The sequence below is a fragment of the Pristis pectinata genome, chromosome 11 (assembly GCF_009764475.1).
Source record: "Pristis pectinata isolate sPriPec2 chromosome 11, sPriPec2.1.pri, whole genome shotgun sequence".
Lineage (NCBI taxonomy): Eukaryota > Metazoa > Chordata > Chondrichthyes > Rhinopristiformes > Pristidae > Pristis > Pristis pectinata.
The window spans coordinates 2,950,447-2,970,421 of NC_067415.1; the positions used below are offsets into that span (position 1 = coordinate 2,950,447).

Here is a 19,975-nt window from a genome sequence, read left to right on the forward strand (position 1 = left end):
AATGAATTGATCTGTATGATTGGTATGCAAAACAAAGTTTTTCACTGTACCTCAGTACCAATACAGTGAAACGATTTTGTTTTGTATGTTATTCAGACAGAACATTCTATACATAAGTACCTTGAGGTAGTGAAAAGAAACCAATGCAGAATTTAGTGTTGCAGTTACAGAGAAAATGTGGTGCAGGTAGACAGATAAAGTGCAAGAGCCATAACGAGGTCGATTGGGAGATCAAGAGTTCACTTTTGTTGTGTGAGACGTCTGTTCAAAAGTCTGATAACAGCATGATAGAAGCTGTCCTTGAGCCTGGTGGTAGGTGCTCTCAAACTTTTGTATCTTCTGCCCGATGGGAGGGGGGAGAAGAGAGAATGTCTGGGGTGGGTGGGGTCTTTGATTATTCTGGCTGCTTTACTGAGGCAGCAAGAAGTGTAGACAGAGTCCATGGAGGGGAAATTGGTTTGCATTAGGAGTGATTTCCTCTGTTAAAGGTGTCCCAATGGGGAATTGCTCCCTTTGTAAAAGGGGTCACCTAATGGACATAAGAGCCCCTCTTTAAATGGGGTCCCTGAAGATGGGAAAGACCGTTTTAAAGTGGGGTTCTCGATGGGGAGAGAGACTCCTTTAAAAGGGGTCCCTGAAGGGGAGAGAGTCCCCTCGTTATCAGGGTTCTCTGATGGTGATTCTCTGTGAAAGAAGACATTCTTTGCCTTGCCCCACAACTGAGTTTATTTTCCCGATGCCTTGGCAGAGTTCAGCAAGCGGTGGTGCGTTTTGGACAATGGCGTGCTCAGTTACTACGAAAGTGACAGGAACTCCACACCCAATGGAACGATCGACATGCGTGAGGTGGTGTGCCTGGCCCTCAGCAGCCCTGCTGCCCACGGGTAGGTGAGAGGTCGGGGGTCCCGTTCAGCACCTGCCGGTCTGCGGGAAGTTCTGATCAAATCCCCGGGAATGGTGCTATCCGGACTGGTGTGTGTGTGTGTGTGTCACCCATGTCAATCTGATCAGTGTTGGTGCTCCCGGTGTGGAGAGGGGCATCTAACAGCAGTATTTCATGATGGTCAAATTGGGATTTAAATAGGTTGCAGGAGGGACGATGAGCAAAGACTTGGAAGGGGCATTGTGTATAAGAGTCAGGAAGTCACGTTGCAGATATATAAAACTTTGGTTAGGCAACACTTAGGAGTATTGTGTGTAGTTCTGGTTGCCCCATTACGGGAAGGATGTGGAGGCTTTGGAGAGGGTGCAGAAGAGGTTCACCAGGATGCCGCCTGGATTAGAGCGTATGAGCTATAAGGAGAGCTTGGACAAACTTGGATTATTTTCTCTGTAGCATCGAAGGCTGGGGGGAGACCTGACGTTATGAGAAGCACAGGATAGAGTAGACAGAATCTTTCTCTCAGGGTAGAAATGTTGAACACTAGAGGACACATATTTAATGTGAAAAAGGGAAAGTTTAAAGAGATTATGGGGCAAGTTTTTTTTTTACACAGAGAGTGGTGGGTGCCTGGAACAGGCTGCCAGGGATAGTGGTGGAAGCAGAGATGATAGTGGCGTTCAAAAGGCTTTTAGATAGAGGGATATGGATCGTGTGCAGGCAGAAGGGATTTAGTTTATTTTGGCATCATGCTCAGCACAGACATCGTGGGCCGAAGGGCCCATTCCTGTGCTGTCCTGTTCTATGTTGTATGTTTCACCTGATGTTTTACACCCATCACTTGGAATATTACCAGGAGTAACGTTGATACCACCAGACACCATCAACTCTACTTTCAACACTCCAAAGGGTCCATTCCCTCGAAGACTCCTTAGTCCGTTCTTCCACCTCCATCATGTGGTTGCTCTGGAGAGGGTGCAGAGGAGATTCATCAGGATGTTGCCTTGAGAGAGATTGGACAGGCTGGGCTTGTTTTCCCTGGGGTGGAGGAGGCTGAGGGGGGACCTGAGAGCGGTGGATAACATTATGAGAGGCACAGTTAGGGTAGATGATCAGATTCTTTTCCCCAGGGAAAGATTGAACAGGTTAGGACTTTATTCCTTGGAGCGCAGAAGAATGAGGGGGGATTTGATAGAGGTTTACAAAATTATGAGGGGTACAGACAGAGTTAATGTGAGTAGGCTCTTTCCACCTAGATTAGGAGAGATAAGTACGAGAGGACATGGCTTTAGGGTGAAAGGGGAAAGGTTTAGGGGGAACTTCTTCACTCAGAGAGTGGTGGAACGGGCTGACATCTGATGTGGTAAATGCGGGCTCACTCTTAAGTTTTAAGAATAAATTGGATAGATACATGGACGGGAGAGGTCTGGAGGGTTATGGACTGGATGCAGGTCAATGGGACTAGCGGAATAAAGTTTCAGCACAGACTGGAAGGGCCGAATGTTTGAGATTGCCCTACTTGTGGAAACGTTCAAATATCGGCCCTGTTAAGCCACCTCAATTAAAATCACCCCTCATTCTTCCAACCTCCAAAGGATACAGGTCTAATTTCTATTGCCGCTTGTGATGGTACAACCCTCTTATTCCAGGAGTTAGCTAATGCACCTCTCCCAGACTGATCCAGTGCCAGTCTATCCTTTGTTAACGAAGGGGAGGGAAACCGTGTCCTGTGCCCCAGGCGAAGTTTCCCATCAGATTCCCCTTAAATATTTCACCTTTCACCCTAAACCCATGACCTCTAGTTCTAGTCTCACCCAACCTGAGGGGAAAAAGCCTGCACATATTCTGCCTTGGGAGTCTCCAACCTGATGGCCTCAACATCGATTTCCCTAACTTCCGGTAACTCCATCCCTTCCTTTTCTAACCAACCCCAACCACCCCCCCCCCCCCACTCCTTTGTCTTCCCTTATTCCTGTGGCTCCCTTCCCCCACCTTGATGACCTGCCCATCTCCTCTCCTCCCCTCCCCCATCCTCTATTCCATGGTCCACTTCCCTATTTCCAAGCTCCAAACCTCCTGAAATAAAGGTCAATTTGCCTTCCTAACCTCTTGTTCAACTTGCCCGCTAATCTTGTGTGATCTATGCACGAGATTCAACCTTCCTGTTGAAGGGTCTCGGCCTGAAACATCATTTCTCTCCATAGACCTGCTGAGTTCTTCCAGCATTTTGTGTGTGTTGATCCCTCTGCACTTTGCTCCGTTGCTGTCCCCCTCCATTCAGATAACAATCCGCCTTCTGATTGCTCTTATCGAAGTGTGTGACCTCACACTTCCCCACCTTCAACTCCACTTGCCAAGTTTTAACCCACTCGCTCAACCTGTCCATGTCCTGTTATAGTCACAATACCCTCATCACAACACGTCCTCTCACCTCTCTTTGTTTTGCTATCAAACCTTGCACTCTGCCCCCTCCTCTAGGTGAGTAATTGTAAGTAGCTGAGGGTCAAGAAATGATCCTTGGGGACACCATTCGTTTCATCTTTCTGGCTTGCTAATAACTAATGAGTGATCCTCAGGAGGTGAGTAATCAGTGGGCGGTGTTGTCCGAGTTTCCGAGTTGACCTGTTGCTTGGAATCTTTTGTTTCCTGTAGGTTTGAACACACGTTTGAGGTTTTCACGGACTCGGAGCGCCTGTTTATGTTTGGGACGGACAGTGCAGAGTCCATTAAAGAGTGGGTCAAATCCATCGCCAAGGTAACACTATGAGAGGCTTTCTACCTGCCTGTCCTCACACATCTGCACATATGACGACACTATCACCGTTTGTGTTGCTGTGTCTCATACATTCGTCTGCTCTCAAATATTTACACGCTCATACCCATCAGCACACTGACGCAGGTGCACACACGTGCCCATGTGAAGCTCAGAGGCACTCTGGCACACATGGAATTCAGTGAGGCCTTTGATAAGGTTCCGCAAGGTAGGCTGCTATTGAAAGTTAGATTACCTGGGATCCAGGGAGAGCTGGTAATTAGTAATTGGTTTATTATTGTCACATGTACCGAGGTACAGTGAAAAACTTTGTTTTGCATGCCATCCATACAGATCATTTCATCACATCAGTGCATTGAGGTAGTACAGGGGAAAACAATAACAGAATGCACAATAAAGTGTTACAGTTACAGAGAAAGTGCAGTGCAGGCAGACAATAAGGTGCAAGGGTCATAACGAGGTAGATAGTGAAAAGAGTCCATTTTATCGTACTAGGGGACTGTTCAATAGTCTTATAGCAGTGGGGTAGAAGCTGTCCTTGAGCCTGGTGGTACGTGCTTTCAGGCTTTTGTATCTTCTGCCTGATGCGAGGGGGGAGAAGAGAGAATGTCGGGTGTGGGTGGGGTCTTTGAATATGCTGGCTGCTTTACCGAGGCAGCGAGAAGTGTAGACAGAGTCCATGGAGGGGAGGCTGGTTTCCGTGATGTGCTGAGCTGTGTCCACAACTCTCTGCAGTTTCTTGCGGTCTCAGGCAGAGCAGTTGCCATACCATAGATAGCTAATTGGGCATACAATTGGCTTGGTGGTAGGAAACAGGGTAATGGTGGAAGGTTGTATTTCGGACTGGATTCCCGTGACTAGTGGTGGTCCCCAGGGGTCGGTGCTGGACACATTGCTGTCTGTCATCTATATCAATGATTTGAATGAGATTGTACAAGGCATGGTTAGTAAGGTTGCAGCTGACACTAAAATTGGTGGTGTGCAAATGGTGAAGATGGTCATCAGGATCACAGCTGTGTAAGTGGGCCAAGGAATGGCAAATGGAGTTAAATTTGGATAAGTGCAAGGTGTTGTGTTTTGGAAAGTCAAATCCAGATAGGACTTTCACAGTGAACAGTAGGGCCCAGGGGAGTGTGATAGAACAGAGGAACCCAGGAGTCCAGGTACATGGTTCCCTGAAAGTGGCGTTACAGATAGACAGGGTGGTGAAGAAGGCTTTTGGCAGGCTGGCCTTCATCAGTCAGGGCATTGAGTATAGGAGTTGGGATGTTATGTTGCAGTTGTACAAGGCGTTGGTGAGGCTGCATTTGGAATATTGTGTTCAGTTTTGGTCACCCTGCTATAGGAAAGATGCTATTGAACTGGAAAGAGTGCAGAGGAGATTTATGAGGATGTTGCCAGGATTCGAGGGACTGAGATATGGAGAGGTTGAGCAGGCTAGGACTTTATTCGTTGGAGCGTAGGAAAATGAGGGGTGATCTTATAGAGTTTGTAAAATCGTGAGGGGCATAGGCAGGGTGAATGCACCAAGTCTTTTTCCCAGGGTTGGGGAATCAAGAACTAGAGGGCACAGGTTTAAGGTGAGAGGAGAAAGATTTAATAGGAACCTGAGGGTTAACTTTTTCACCCACAGGGTGGTCAGTGTGTGGAATGACCTGCCAGAGGAAGTGGTTGAGGTGGGTAGATTAACATTTAAAAGACAGTTAGACAGGTCCGTGGACAGGAAAGGTTTAGAGGGATATGGGCCAAACGCAGGCAAATGGGACTAACTTAGATGGGCATCTTGGTCAACATGGATGTGTTGGGCCGAAGGGCCTGTTTCTGTGCTGTATGACTATGCCATGTAGCACACTGATGCAAGTGCATGTCACACACGTGCCCATGCTAAGCCCAGGTGCTCTTGTGCACACATAGTAGCCTGCATGTTTCTGCAAGCACACATGACACCCAGCACAGTTGTTCACTGTCTGGGGCGTGTTCCTGGCAGTGAGTGGGGGCAACACCTCAGCTTTTCCTGCTGCCGCTTCGAGACCACCTCGCGCTTTAGTCGGTGTTGGTTCTGGTCGTCGTGGCTGACGACCCTCTAACTGGGGCCCTCCTCCGTCTCCCACAGTCCTTCCTCCCTCCGGCCGTTGACCTGATGGACCACGACTTTGAGAGGATCGGCCGGCTGCTCTACAAGGACGGTCTGAGCCTGGAGCAGGCCAAGCTGGGCTGGTTCGCGCTGGAGAAGTCCACGCTCTACGTCTGGTTCAAGGACTCAGACAAGGAGGAGGTCATCAACCTCCGCAAGCTGCAGGAGTTGTGTAAGGATTGGTCTCGTTGGCGTTCCCGGCATTCTGTGCCCTCTGTGTTCACCTCTCCCTCTCACACGGCACCAACTACACCAGCACCCAGATACCCCACCCCCTCATCTCCCCACCACCCACCCCCACATCTCCCCGCCCCCCACATCTCCCCACCCACCCTCTAGTATTTGACATTCCTACCCTGGGAGAACGACTCTGGCTGTCTATCTACGCCTCTCATAATTTTATAAGCTTCTATCAGGTCTCCCCTCAGCATCCGACGCTCCAGAGAAAACAACCCAAGTTTGTCCAACCTCTCCTTGTAGCTCATACCCTCTAATCCAGGCAGCATCCTGGTGAAACTCCTCTGCACCCTCTCCAAAGCCTCCACATCCTTCCTGTAACGGGGGGGGGGGGGGGGGGGGGGGGGGCGGGGAGGTGACCAGAACTTGCCTGCAAGCCACCTTCCCCGTCCCAGGCTTGTCCTTGGTTCTCCACTTCCCAACTCCTGCTCCCCAGCCCCCTGCTCTTTGAGCCTTGCACCCCATTTTGAGAGTAAGAGAAGCTCCCTGCATTTGTCCGGCACCGGTCACCTCCCATGATGCAATGTGGTTGACGTGTCTGCTTCCTCGCACTTCCCTCTGTGTACCTGACACTGAAGTGTCTTCTCCCTACAACGTGGGGTACATACATTGTAACAGAGGTGCCTCTTCTGGGCTCTACTGTGCACAGGAAGATCCCACGTGCAGCATTGGGAAGTATTGGCAGGCTGTCGGGAACAGTTGTTTGGTGATTAATCCTGCCCGGGACTCTACATCCGATCGAGGAGAGCTTTCCTGTTTCTCTTCCAGTCGGGACCCTATCTCCTCCTCCTCCTCTCCCCTGGTCCAGCTAAGGCAAGCGTTTGTCTTCCTGGGTTCTGGGAACCATCGACGGTTCACCTTGTCCTTGTTTTACAGCGGAGCAGTCCGACCACGAGGTCCTGGTGTTGGTGGAGAAGAGGCGGTGAGTGTGGCTAAACCCCCCCTCCCTCGCTTCCCATCCTCTCCCCCCTCCTTCCACCTCCCCTCCCCTTCCCCCCCCTCCACTTTCTCCCTCGCTTCTTACTCCTTCCCCCTCCTGCTCTTCTCCTCCTGTCTCTTTACCTCTCCTCCCTCCCCTTCCCTTCCCTCTCTCCTCCTCCTTCTTCCTCCTCCCGTCCTCCTCCCTCCCTCCCTCCTCTGATATGCCCTCCCCTTCTCTTTCCCACTGTCCCCTCTCTCTAAAACTTCACTGGTGTTTGTCCTCACCTGATCTTCCCACTTTCCCCCCAACCTCCTCCAATCCCATTCTTGGCTCCCGTCTCCCCCCCACCCTGGCATTGCTCCCCCACTCTCTCTCTCCCCCCTCTCTCTCCCCCCTCTCTCTCCCCCACTCTCTCCCTCCCCCATTCTCTCTCCCCCACTCTCTCCCTCCCCCATTCTCTCTCTCCCCACTCTCTCCCCCCCCACTCTCTCTCCCACAGCTCTCTGCCCCTCTCTCCCCGCACTCTCTCTCCCCCTCTCTCCCCCCACTCTCTCTCTCCCCCACTCTCTCTTCCCCCTCTCTCTCCCCCCTCTCTCTTCCCCCTCTCCCCTCTCTCCCCTTACTCTCCGCTCCTCTCTCTCTCCCCCACTCTCTCTCTCCCCCCTCCTCCCCCTCTCCCCCCCTCTCCCTCTCCCCCCCTCCCCCCCCTCTCTCCCCCCCTCTCTCCCCCCTTCACTCCCCCCTCTCTCTCCCCCCTCTCTCTCTCCCCCCTCCCCCTCTCTCCCCCTTCTCTCTTCCACCTCTCACCTCTCTCCCCCTCTCCCCCATCTCTCTCTCTCCCCCTCTCTCTCTCCCCCCCTCTCTCTCCCCCCTCCTCCCCTCTCTCCCCCCCTCTCCCCCCTCTCTCCCCCTCTCTCCCCCTCTCTCCCCCTGTCTCCCCCCTCCTCCCCCCTCTCCCCCCTCTCTCCCCCTCTCTCCCCCCCTCTCTCCCCCCACTCCCCCCTCTCTCTCCCCCCTCTCTCTCTCCCCCCTCCCCCTCTCTCCCCCCTCTCTCTTCCCCCTCTCCCCTCTCTCCCCCTCTCTCCCTCTCTCTCTCCCCCCTCTCTCTCTCCCCCCTCTCTCTCTCCCCCCCTCTCTCTCCCCCCTCCTCCCCTCTCTCCCCTCTCTCTCCCCCCTCTCTCTCTCCCCCCTCCCCCTCTCTCCCCCCTCTCTCTTCCCCCTCTCCCCTCTCTCCCCCTCTCTCCCCCTCTCTCCCCTCTCTCCCCCTCTCTCCCCCTCTCCCCTCTCTCCCCCTCTCTCTCTCCCCCTCTCTCTCTCCCCCCTCTCTCCCCCCTCTCTCCCCCCTCTCTCCCCCCTCTCCCCCCTCTCCCCCCTCTCCCCCCTCTCTCCCCTCTCTCCCCCTCTCTCCCCCCTCCCCCCTCTCTCTCCCCCATCACTCCCCCCTCTCTCTCCCCATCACTCCCCCCTCTCTCCCCCATCACTCCCCCCTCTCTCTCCCCCCTCTCTCCCCCCTCTCTCTCCCCCACTCTCTCTCCCCCCTCTCTCTCCCCCCTCTCCCCCACTCTCTCTCTCCCCCCACTCTCTCTCTCCCCCCACACTCTCTCCCCCCTCTCTCTCCCCCTCTCTCTCCCCCACTCTCTCTCCCCCCTCTCTCCCCCCTCTCTCCCCCCCCCCTTCCCCCCGTCCCCCCAGCGCGAGACTCAGAGACGCCTTGGGTCTGGTGGCGGGTTTAAGCCTGCAGTGACGTTTCCCTGCCTCCTCCCCCCCGCCCAGGACTCTGTACATCCAGTCGGAGAGGAAGCTGGACTTCCTTGGATGGGCAGCAGCTATCCAGAAGGCAGCGGACAGCACTGGCAACACCTTGTCTGAGCAGCAGTTGACGGATGAGGACATTCCTGTTCTGGTGGAACGTTGCGTGGCGTACATCACGCAGTACGGTGAGCTGGCAGACACGGTGGCCCCCACCCATCTTGCCTCCTTTAAAGCACAGTCTAACACTCACTGTCCCATTGAGCTTTGGCCACCAGGCTCCCGTATCAAGCTTTGAAAACGTAAAGTGGTGGAGACACAGGTTTATTGCCACGTGCCCCGGTACGGTGAGGTACAGGTACAATGAGAAACTTGCTTGCAGCAGCATCACAGGCACAGGGGTACAGACAACACACAGAACATAAATTGTACAAGACAGTATGTTGCAGTTATATATTATGTCGCAGTTATACGAGGTGTCGGTGAGGCTGCACTAGGAGCACTGTGTACAGTTCTGTCACCCTGTTATAGGAAAGATGTTATTAAACTAGAAAGAGTGCAGTAAAAATTTACCAGGACGTTGCCTGGACTTGGGGGACTGAGTTACAAGGAGAGGTTGTGTAGACTAGGACTTTATTCCCTGGGACGTAGGAGATTGAGGGGTGACCTGATAGAGGTGTATAAGATCATGAGGGGCACAGACAGGGTGAAAGCACACGGTCTTTTTCCCAGGGAGGGGGAGCTAAAAACAAGAGGGCATCGGTTTAAGATCAGAGGCGAGAGATTTAAAAGGGACATCAGGGACAGCTTCTTCACACAAAGGGTGGTGCGTATTTGGAATGAGCTGCCAGAAATAGTGGTTGAAGCGGGTACATCAGCAATGTTTAAAAGCCATCTAGGTAAGTCCATGGGTAGGAGAGGTTTAGAGGGCTATGGGCCAAACGTGGGTAGATGGGACAAGCTCGCTGGGCAACACAGTCGGCATGGATGAATTGGGCCGAAGGGCCTGTTTCTATGCTGTAAGACTCTATGACAGTAAAGAGAGAGAGAGAGAACAAAGTGTGCAAAATCTAAACAGTGTAAAAAAAATCACTCAGCAGGTCGGGCAGCATCTGTGGAGAAACAATTAACGTTTCAGCTCAGGACCCTTTATTTCATATTCATTGAAGGGATGAGGGCTCCGCAGGCTGAGTCAGCATTTCACTGCCCATCCCTAGTTGCCCTTGAGAAGGTGGTGGTGAGCTGCCTTTTTGAACCGCTGCAGTCCCTGCGGTGTGGGTATACCCCCAGTGCTGTTAAGGAGGGAGTTCCAGGACTTTAACCCAGTGACGGTGAAGGAACGGTGAGATATTTCCAAGTCAGGACGGTGTGTGGCTTGGAGGGCAACTTCCAGGGGGTGGTGTTACCCGTGCTTTTGCCGCCCTTTGTCCTTCTAGCTGGTAGAGGTGGTGGGTTTGGTGGGTTCTTTGTCAAGGATTCTTGGTGAGTTGCTGCAGTGCCTCCTGTAGATGGTACAAACTGCTGCCCCTGTGCGTCGGTGGTGGAGTGGGTGAATGGTTGTGGATGGGGTGCCTGTCGAGCGGGCTGATATGTCCTGGATGGTGTCGAGCTTCTTGAGTGTTGTTGAAGCTGCACTCACCTAGACCCTTCATTAGAACTGAGAAACAGTTAAAACAAATGAGTCTAGGTAGGAGAGAAGGTGGAAGCAGATATGATAGGGTCTTTTAATAGACTTTTGGATAGGCACATGGAGCTTAGAAAAACAGAGGGCTATGGGTAAGCCTAGTAATTTCTAAGGTAGGGGACATGTTCGGCACAAATTGTGAGCCGAAGGGCCTGTATGTGCTGTAGGTTTTCTATGTTTCTATGTTAAGGTGGGGGAGAAACATTGGGTGGAACAGAGAATTTCTTTAATCAAGCAAAGTAATCTTGGAGTACTATGTACATCTGGTCATCACGCTGCAGGAAGGATGTGGCAGCAATAGAGAGAGTGCAGAACAGATTCACCGGGATGTTGCCCGGAATGGAGGGCTGGAGTTATAAGGAGAGGCCGGGCTTCTCCTCAGTGGAACATGGGAGGCTGAAGGGGGACCTTCTGGAGGTTCATAAAATTATGAGGGCCGTAGACAGGGTAGATAGTTACAACCTTTTACCCAGGGTAAAGGAGTCTAAAATTAGAGGGCACAGGTTCAAAGTGAGAGGGCAGAGATTTAGAGAGGCATAGATAGGATAGATAGCCAGCATCGTTTTCCCAAGGAAAGGGAGTCTAGAACTAGAGGGCACAGGTTTAAGGTGAGAGGGGAGAACATTTAAAGCAGACCTGAGGGGTAGGTTTTTCACACAGAGGGTGGTGAACATCAGGAACAAGCTGTTAGAGGAGGTGATGGAGGCAGACACAGTTACAACGTTTAAAAGACGTTTGGATAGGTACTTGGATAGGAACAGAGCAGGGGGCATGGGGCTAATGCAGGCAAGTTGAATTAGTGTGGATAACGTGGGCTAGAGGGGCTGTTTCTCTGCCGTACGATCCAATGATTTTACGAATCTGGCCATGAGGGAGCAGGTAAGCTCCTTTGACTGTGTAAGGTGTCATGAGTGTTGTGAAGTCTAGATGGTGTTGTATAGTCTGGCTGACTGAATTTGTTGAGCAGGTCAGGACATGAAAATGAAAGAGAGGATTGGGAAGCACAAGCGACAAGTATTGGTATTGGTTTATTATTGTCACTTGTACCGAGGTACAGTGAAAAACTTGTCTTGCATACTGATCGTACAGGTCAATTCATTACACAGTGCAGTTACATTGAGTTAGTACAGAGTGCATTGAGGTAGTACAGGTAAAAACAATAACAGTACAGAGTAAAGTGTCACAGCTACAGAGAAAGTGCAGTGCAATAAGGTGCAAGGTCACAACAAGGTAGATCGTGAGATCAGAGTCACGGTCGCTAGTTCTGGTCGCCTCATTATAGGAAGGATGTGGAAGCGTTGGAAAGGGTGCAGAGGAGATTTACCAGGATGCTGCCTGGTTTAGAGAGTATGCATTATGAGGAGAGACTAAAGGAGCTGGGGCTTTACTCTTTGGAGAGAAGCAGGATGAGAGGAGACATGATAGAGGTACACAAAATATTAAGAGGAATAGATAGAGTGGACAGCCAGCACCTCTTTCCCAGGGCACCAATGTTCAATACAAGAGGGCATGGCTTTAAAGTAATGGGTGGGAAGTTCAAGGGAGATATCAGAGGAAGGTTTTTTACTCAGATATTCCTCGTGCTTGCCCTGGGTCTCATTGTAACAGTGGAGGGGGTCCCAGACAGGGAGGGCAGAGTGGGAGGGAGAATTAAAGTGTCAGGCTGAAGAACACTCCTGTGAAGTGAAGGTTTATATTAAGTTAAAGGTGCTATTTAAATGCAAGTTATGGTTGGAGGATGCAGGCTGGAAGATGTGGGCATGGGCCTCGTCCACAGAAAGAGGCCATTTGGCCCACTGAATCAATGCTAGCTCACAGGGCAATCCCTTTCCTCCATATAAGGGGAAAGATAGGGTGGAGTCTTTTTCCAGGTTGGAAGTGTAAAATACTAGCGGGCGTAGCTTTAGGGTGAGGGGGGGAAAGTTTAAAGGAGATTTACGAGGTGTGTTTTTTCACAGGGAGAGGTGGGTGTCTGGAACGGGCTGCCAGGGGAGGTGGTGGGCCGAAGGGCCTGGTCCTGTGCTGTACTGTGTGCACTAATTTTCCCTGTAGCCCATTCTCCCCCCATTCCCATCAACTTCCCCCCCAGCTTCTACCCCTCACCGACTACTTGCTGCACCGTTGTGCTGCCCACGTCAATGGTTCTGTGTCCCTGGTGGGAAGATGTGCTTCCTAACAGAGTGGACAGCCGGTACCTTTATCCACGGTCGAAGTGTCTCGGACGAGAGGGCATACATTTGAGGTGGGGGGGGGGGGAGTTTAAAGGAGATGTGCAGGGCAAGTTTTTGTTACACAGAGTGGTGGGTGCCTGGAATGCGCTGCCTGGGGTGGTGGTGGAGGCAGATACGATAGTGGTGTTTAAGAGGCTCTTAGTCAGGCACAAGGATGTGTGGAGAATGGAGGGAGATGGACATCGTGTAGGCAGAAGGGATTAGTTTAGTTAGGTGTTTAATTACTAGTTTAATTAGTTTGGCATAATATTGTGGGCCAAAAGGCCTGTTCCTGTGCTGTACTGTTCTATCTCTCCCCCCCTCCCCCTCAACCTCCCTCCCTCCCTCCCTCTCTCTCTCCCTCCCCCTCTCTCTCCCCATTGCTCCATTGAGTGGTCAAAGTCGAGTTTATTGTCATCTGCACAAGTCCGTGTGCACAGGTGCAATGAAAAACTTACTTGCAGCAGCATCACAGGCACAGAGCATCAGATAAGCAACATTCACAAGAAAAATGTAAACATAAATTATACACAATTTTTACAAGAAAGATAAGATTTGTTTATTAGTCACATGTACATCGAAACACACAGTGAAATGCATCTTTTGCATAGAGTGTTCTGGGAGCAGCCCGCAAGTGTCGCCACGCTTCCGGCGCCAACATAGCACGCCCACAACTTCCTAACCCGTACGTCTTTGGAATGTGGGAGGAAAACGGAGCACCCGGAGGAAACCCACGCAGACACGGGGAGAATGTACAGACTCCATACAGTCAGTGGTGGGAATTGAACCCGGGTCGTCAGCACTGTAATAGCATTACGCTAACTGCTGAACACAATTAGAACAAAGAAAACGTCCATTGTAGTGCAAAGTGGTCCCAGTGTTGCTGTACTGAGGCAGTGATTAGGGTTGTGCCCGTTGGCTCAAGATCCAAATGCTTGAAGGGAAGTAGCTGTTCCAGAACCTGGTGGTGTGGGACTTCAGCCTTCTGTACCTCCTGCCCGATGGGAGCTGCGAGAAGAAGGCACGGCCTGGATGGTGGGGATCTTTGATGATGGATGTTGCCTTCTTGAGGCAGTGCCTCCTGTAGATACCCCCGATGGTGGGGAGGGATGTGCCCGTGATGTATTGGGCAGAGTCCACTACTCTCTGCAGCTTCTTACGTTCCTGCGCATTCGAATTGCCACACCAGACCATGGTGCAACCTGTCAGGATACTTTCAACAGTACATCTGTAGGAGTCTATGAGTGTTTGGTGACAAGCTGAACCTCCTTAACCTCCTAAGAAAGTAAAGACACTGGCGCACCTTCCTTGTGATTCCATCTATGTGCTGGGCCCAGGACAGGCCATCCGATAGGTTAACGTCCAGGAACTTAAAGCTACCGACCCTCTCCACCGTCGATCCCCCAATGTAGACTGGTGCACGTTCACCCTCCTTCCCCTTCCTGAAGTCAACAATCAGCTCTTTAGGAGGAGATGGTGCAATGGATTGGGGCTGGATGGAATTATTCTGCCTTTAATCCTCTGGTGTTGTCCATCCCTCAGGCTTAACTTCCGAAGGCATCTACAGGAAGAGCGGGCAGAAATCAAAGACCACCAGCCTGCTGGAGATGTTCCTGAAGAATGCTCGCAGTGTCCGGTTGAGGGAAGGGGAGCATCAAGTCGACGACGTGTCCAACACTTTGAAACGGTTCTTCAGGGAGAGTATTGGAGAGAGTATCTTCACGGACAACGCATACCAAGACTGGCTCCACACATCAAGTACGAGCGTGCTCTCTTGACCAATGGTCATGGGTGTCCAGGGCACCGCTGCTTTCCCTCTGCAGGGCAGGTTCAGCTGGGATTTGTTGGGAGTTACCAGGAGTTTGGATAGAACCCCTTCCCACTGGCGGGAATATGTGTGTGTGTGTGTGTGTGCGTGTGTGTGTGCGTGTGCGTGCGCGTGCGCGCAGAGGTTGTGGAGGGAAGGGGATACGTCTTGAACCAGGGGGAGAGGGGGAGAATGTATTCCCAGTGATCTGGGATGTGCAACTTGAGAAGGGAGACGGAGCAGATTCCACAGGAGTCCTTGGAAGAAAACTGGAAGGGGAAAGGTTTCTGGAGTTCCAGTCCTCCCTGGTGACTGAAGATCCAAACTCCAGTGGGAACTCGGGGTGGACATAAGACCATAAGATATAGGAGCAAAATTAGGCCATTCGGCCCATTGAGTCTGCCCCATCATTCAATCATGGATTTTTTTTCTTCATCCTGGTCTCCCACCTTCTCCCCGTGACCCTTGACCTCCTTACCAATCAAGAACCTATCAACCCCTGCCTTAAACACACCCAATGACTTGGCCTCCACAGCCGTCTGAGGCAATGAATTCCACAGATTCACCACCCTCTGGCTGAAGAAATTCCTCCTCATTTCAGTTCTAAAGGGACGTCCTTTAATTCTGAGGCTGTGCCCTCAGATCCTGGACTCTCCCACTGATGGAAACATCCTCTCCACGTCCACGCTATCCAGGCCTTTCAGTATCCGGCAGGTTTCAATGAGATCCCCCCTTATCCTTCTGAACTCCATCGAGTACAGGCCCAGAGACGTCAAACATCACTTGTACGCTCCTCATGTAGGATATCGGATCCAATGGGTTCAGGGCACTCAACCCCCCCGGCGCACTGGAGTTGACAACTGCCCTCCCCCAGTGCATTGAGGCCAAAAACATCCCTCCCCCAAAGTTCTGACCCAACAAGCTCCCCTTGCCCAGAGCTCTGACCCTATTGGCTGACGACAGCCATTGGAGTTCCATCACATTATTGCTTGTGGATCCGCCCACTGATTCCCACAGCTCGATAATCCCTGTTGGTGTTGGTTTATTATTGTCACTTATACTGAGGTACTGTGAAAAACTTGTCTTGCATACCGATCGTACAGGCCAATTCATTACACAGTGCAGTTCCATTGACTTAGTACAGAGTTTATTGATGTAGTACAGGTAAAAACAATAACAGTACAGAGTAAAGTGTCACAGCTACAGAGAAAGTGCAGTGCAATAAGGTGCAAGGTCACAACAAGGTAGATCGTGAGGTCAGAGTCCATCTCATTATATAAGGGAATTGTTCAATAGTCTTATCACAGTGGGGTAGAAGCTGTCCTTAAGTCTGGTGGTACGTGCCCTCAGGCTCCTGTATCTTCTACCTGATGGAAGAGGAGAGAAGAGTGAATGACCCGGGTGGGTGGGGTCTTTGATTATGCTGGCTGCTTCACCGAGACAACGAGAGGTGAAGACAGATTCCAAGGAGGGGAGGCTGGTTTCCGTGATGCGCTGGGCTGTGTCCACAACTCTCTGCAGTTTCTTGTGGTCCTTGGCAGAGCAGTTGCCGTACCAAGCCGTGATACATCCTGATAGGATGCTTTCTATGGTGCATCGGTAAAAGTTGGTGAGTGTCAAAGGGGACAGACCAAATTTCTTTAGTCTCCTGAGGAAGAAGAGGCGCTGGTGAGCTTTCTTGGCCGTGGCATCTACATGATTTGACCAAGACAGGCTGTTGGTGATCACTCCCAGGAACTTGAATCTCTCAACCATGTCGACCTCAGCACCATTGATGTAGACAGGTACATGTGCACCGCCCCCTTTCCTGAAGTCAATGACCAGCTCTTTTGTTGACATTGAGGGCAAGGTTGTTGTCATGACACCATTCCACTAAGGTCTCTGTCTCCTTCCTGTACTCCGACTCATCGCTGTTTGAGATATGGCCTACAACGGTGGGATCACCTGCAAACTTGTAGATGGAGTTAGAAGTTAGGAGTTAGACTTGTAGATGTTGTGTGAAGTTCATTGGCCATTTGTGCTTTCTGTCCATCCCAGTGATTCCCGAAGAGTGGTTGAAGATTCAGCAGTATCAGCAACTCTTCTCCAACCTGCCTAGAGTCAACCGTGCCACGCTCAAAGCCCTGATCAACCATCTCTACTGGTAAGCACCAACTCCGGGCCAGTCTTGGCCAGGGGACCTCCAAACCCCATTGGGGTGGGGGCGGTTAATCCGTATTTGTCCACAACCCACAGACTGACTTGGGGGTGGGGGGGTGCGGGGGGCACACTCTGGTCTTCAAGTTCACAAAAAGTTCTGGGAGGGGAGATGTATCCACTTGTGGGGCAGACCTTAACTACAGATCACCAAGGTAAGATGGTCACCAGGAAATCCAGTTAAGGGCTCAGCAGAAGGTTCTTTATCCACAGAGTGGTAGGGTGTGGAGTGGTTGGGATGTTGATGTCTTTAAGGGGAGGCTGGACAGATGACAGAGGGGGAAGAGAATGCAGGGTTATGCTGATGGATTTAGCAGAGGAAAGAGGGGAGGAGGCTCAAAAATGCCACCATGGTTGGGCCAAATGGGTCAGACACCCCGTGTCATTCAAACCCCACTTCAGAGACCTGAACATTGTCACCAAAGTCAAAGTTGAATTTACTGTCAGATGCACAAGTCCATGTGTGCACAGGTGCAATGAAAAACTGACTTGTAACAGCGTCACAGGCACAGAGCATCAGGTACACAACATTCCCAAGAAAAATATAAATTCAACATCTATTATGCAAAATTATACAAGAAAGAACACAATTAGAACAAAAACAAAGTCCATTGTAGTGCAAAGTGGTCCCGGTGTTGCTGTACTGAGGCAGTGATTAGGGTTGTGCCCGTTGGTTCAAGAACTGAATGGTTGAAGGGAAGTAGCTGTTCCTGAACCTGGTGGTGTGGGACTTCAGGCTTCTGTACCTCCTGCCCGATGGGAGCTGCGAGAAGATGGCACGGCCCGGATGGTGGGGATCTTCGATGATGGATGTTGCCTTCTTGAGGCAGCACCTCCTGTAGATACTCCCGATGGTGGGGAGGGATGTGCCCGTGATGTATTGGGCAGAGTCCACTACTCTCTGCAACTTCTTACGTTCCTGCACATTCGAACTGCCGTCCCAGACCGTGATGCAACCAGTCAGGATACTTTCAACAGCACATCTGTAGAAGTTTGTTAGAAGAGTTAGGTTAGCAGTGAGGGAGTGCTGCCCTGTCAGAAGTACTGCCCTTGGAATAAACCAGCCCCAACTGTGCTCTTAGATGGGCATTTAAATCCACTGGGGTGGGTCAAAGGTAAGGAGAGGGTGAAAAAGGGGGCTAGAAAAAAGAGGGAGAAGCTAGGAAAGGGAAGAAAAGAAGAGGCATGCTTGGGGGGTGGGGGGGTGTGGTGTGGGGGGGGCGGCGGTGGATTACTTAAAGTTCGGCTGCAAGGTTCCAAGACGGAAAATGAGGTGCTGTTCCTCCAGTTTGCGCTTGGAATTCTCCTGGCAGTGGAGGAGGCCGAGGACTGACATGTCAGTGATAGTGTGGGAGGGGGAGTTGAAGTGACCGGCAACGGGGAGACGCAGATTGCCCCGTTGTAAGAAACAAGACAGGTTTAAGGTGAGAGGTAGGAGATTTGAAGGGGATCTGAGGGGTAATTTTGCTTTACATAGAGAGTAGTTAAGATAAGTTAAGATTTCTTTATTAGTCACATGTACATTGAAACACACAGTGAAATGCATCTTTTGCGTTGTGTGTTCTGGGGGCAGCCCGCAAGTGTCGCCACACTTCTGGCGCCAACATAGCACGCCCACAACTTCCTAACCTGTACGTCTTTGGAACGTGGGAGGAAACCGGAGCACCCGGAGGAAACCCACACAGACACGGGGAGAATGTACAAACTCCTTACAGACAGCGGCTGGAATTGAACCCGGGTCACTGGCGCTGTAATAGCGTTACGCTCACTACTAACACTCTGCCAGAGCAGGAATCAGATACAGTGACTGTGTTTAAGAAGCATTTAGACAGGCACAGTTAGATACGTATGGTATAGAAGGATACGGTCTTAACGTGGGCAAATGGGATTAGTGTAGACAGGCAAACAAGTCGGCATGGACATGGGGGCCTGAAGGAAATTGGTAATCTGTTTATTATTGTCACGTACTGAAATACAATGAAAAGCTGTTTGCGTGCCATCCAGACGGATCATTCCGTACATCAGCACATTGAGGTAGTACAATAGGAAAACAGAATGCAGAATATAGTGTTTCAGTTACAGAGAAAGTGCAGTGCAGGCAGACAATAAGGTGCAAGGGCCATGACGAGGTTGACCGGGAGATCATCTGTTAGTGAATGAGAGGTCCTGTTCCTTTGGTGTACAACCCCAATGACTGTGAAGGTCTTCAGGTTCCTGGCTAAGGGTTGGGGATGGTGGATATTGGACACCAAGGGAAGGAGCCACATCGGGCATCCGGGGTCACTTTCCAGCTTTCGGTGGGCAGGAGCGCTGGCGGGATGAGGTGAGGAGGGGTCCCTGGAGAAGCCTCTGCGCAGCAGTTGAGCGATGAGTTGGTTTCCGTTGCAGTGTACAGAAGGTGTCCGACAAGAACCAGATGACCACGCACAACCTGGCCATTGTCTTTGGGCCCACGCTGTTCCAGACCGACGGCCAGGACAACAAGGCCGGCCGGGTGGTCGAGGACCTTGTCAACAACTTCATCCACCTCTTCAACGTGAGTGACCCTCCGGTGGGGGCTTCATCGTCTCCTCCCTTCTGCCCCCTCCCCCCCACCCGCTCCGGGTTCCCCTGTGTCTGAGCCCAACACCCCAAACAGTCATCCTGTCCCTATACCACCCATACCTTCCCCACACCACCCCCTCCCTCCCCACACCCCACCCAGCGCTCCCCCCCCCTCAGTGAGCATTAACCTTTCCCCTCCCCCCAGGTGGACGAGCAACAACTGAAGCGACAGCTGGACGAGATCGTCAGCATCATCCGACTGCGGGACACCTGCGTGATGCAGTCCGGCCAGGTAGGGTGTCCCCCCGGGGGCAGCCCCTCCACTAACCCCCCTCCCCCCTCCCGCCTCGCCCGTCCCCTGTCCCCCCTCCCTCCCCCTCCCCACCATCCCCCCTCCCCCTGTCCCCCTCCCCGTCCCCCCTCCCCACCATCCCCCTCCCCCTGTACCCCCTCCCCCTGTCCCCCTCCCCGTCTCCCTCCCCCGTCCCTCCTCTCTCCCTCCCCCTGCCCTTCGGCCCCAGACTGCCCCTCTGGGAGGGGGTGTGGGTCCGAGCAGCCCCTGGTGGTCCGGTGCGGTCGGACCCCGGCGCTGAAGCTGAACCGTCCACTGCAGTGACCGTGGCTTGGCCTCAGGACCAGCGAGGGGGGGCCTGGTGGTCACCCCCGGGTCACCCCCGACCCAGGGGGACACCGGCCCACCCGGGTTGTAGTCGAGAGAGAGCGCGAGGGGTCTGGCCGACGATATCAGGGGGCATCGGGGGTGCTAAAATCCAGCTGTAAACCAGACAGGTCGGCATCCAGGTGGGCTGGAGTCAGACGGGGGTCAGTGACTGGGGTTT

General features: G+C 52.1%; 1 protein-coding gene across 2 annotated transcripts in view; it reads left to right on the forward strand.

Moving 5' to 3' along the window:
- LOC127575703 (arf-GAP with Rho-GAP domain, ANK repeat and PH domain-containing protein 1-like) overlaps window positions 1–19,975 on the forward strand; it is an 82,965-nt gene that overhangs the window by 34,851 nt on the left and 28,139 nt on the right. For both annotated transcript variants that reach the window (XM_052025681.1, XM_052025680.1), the window contains exons 12-20: window positions 749–884; window positions 3,533–3,635; window positions 5,767–5,959; window positions 6,901–6,946; window positions 8,720–8,883; window positions 14,132–14,347; window positions 16,434–16,539; window positions 18,981–19,128; window positions 19,342–19,428. In XM_052025681.1, coding sequence (XP_051881641.1) covers window positions 749–884; window positions 3,533–3,635; window positions 5,767–5,959; window positions 6,901–6,946; window positions 8,720–8,883; window positions 14,132–14,347; window positions 16,434–16,539; window positions 18,981–19,128; window positions 19,342–19,428 — 1,199 coding nt within the window. The remainder of the gene's footprint in view (window positions 1–748; window positions 885–3,532; window positions 3,636–5,766; window positions 5,960–6,900; window positions 6,947–8,719; window positions 8,884–14,131; window positions 14,348–16,433; window positions 16,540–18,980; window positions 19,129–19,341; window positions 19,429–19,975) is intronic.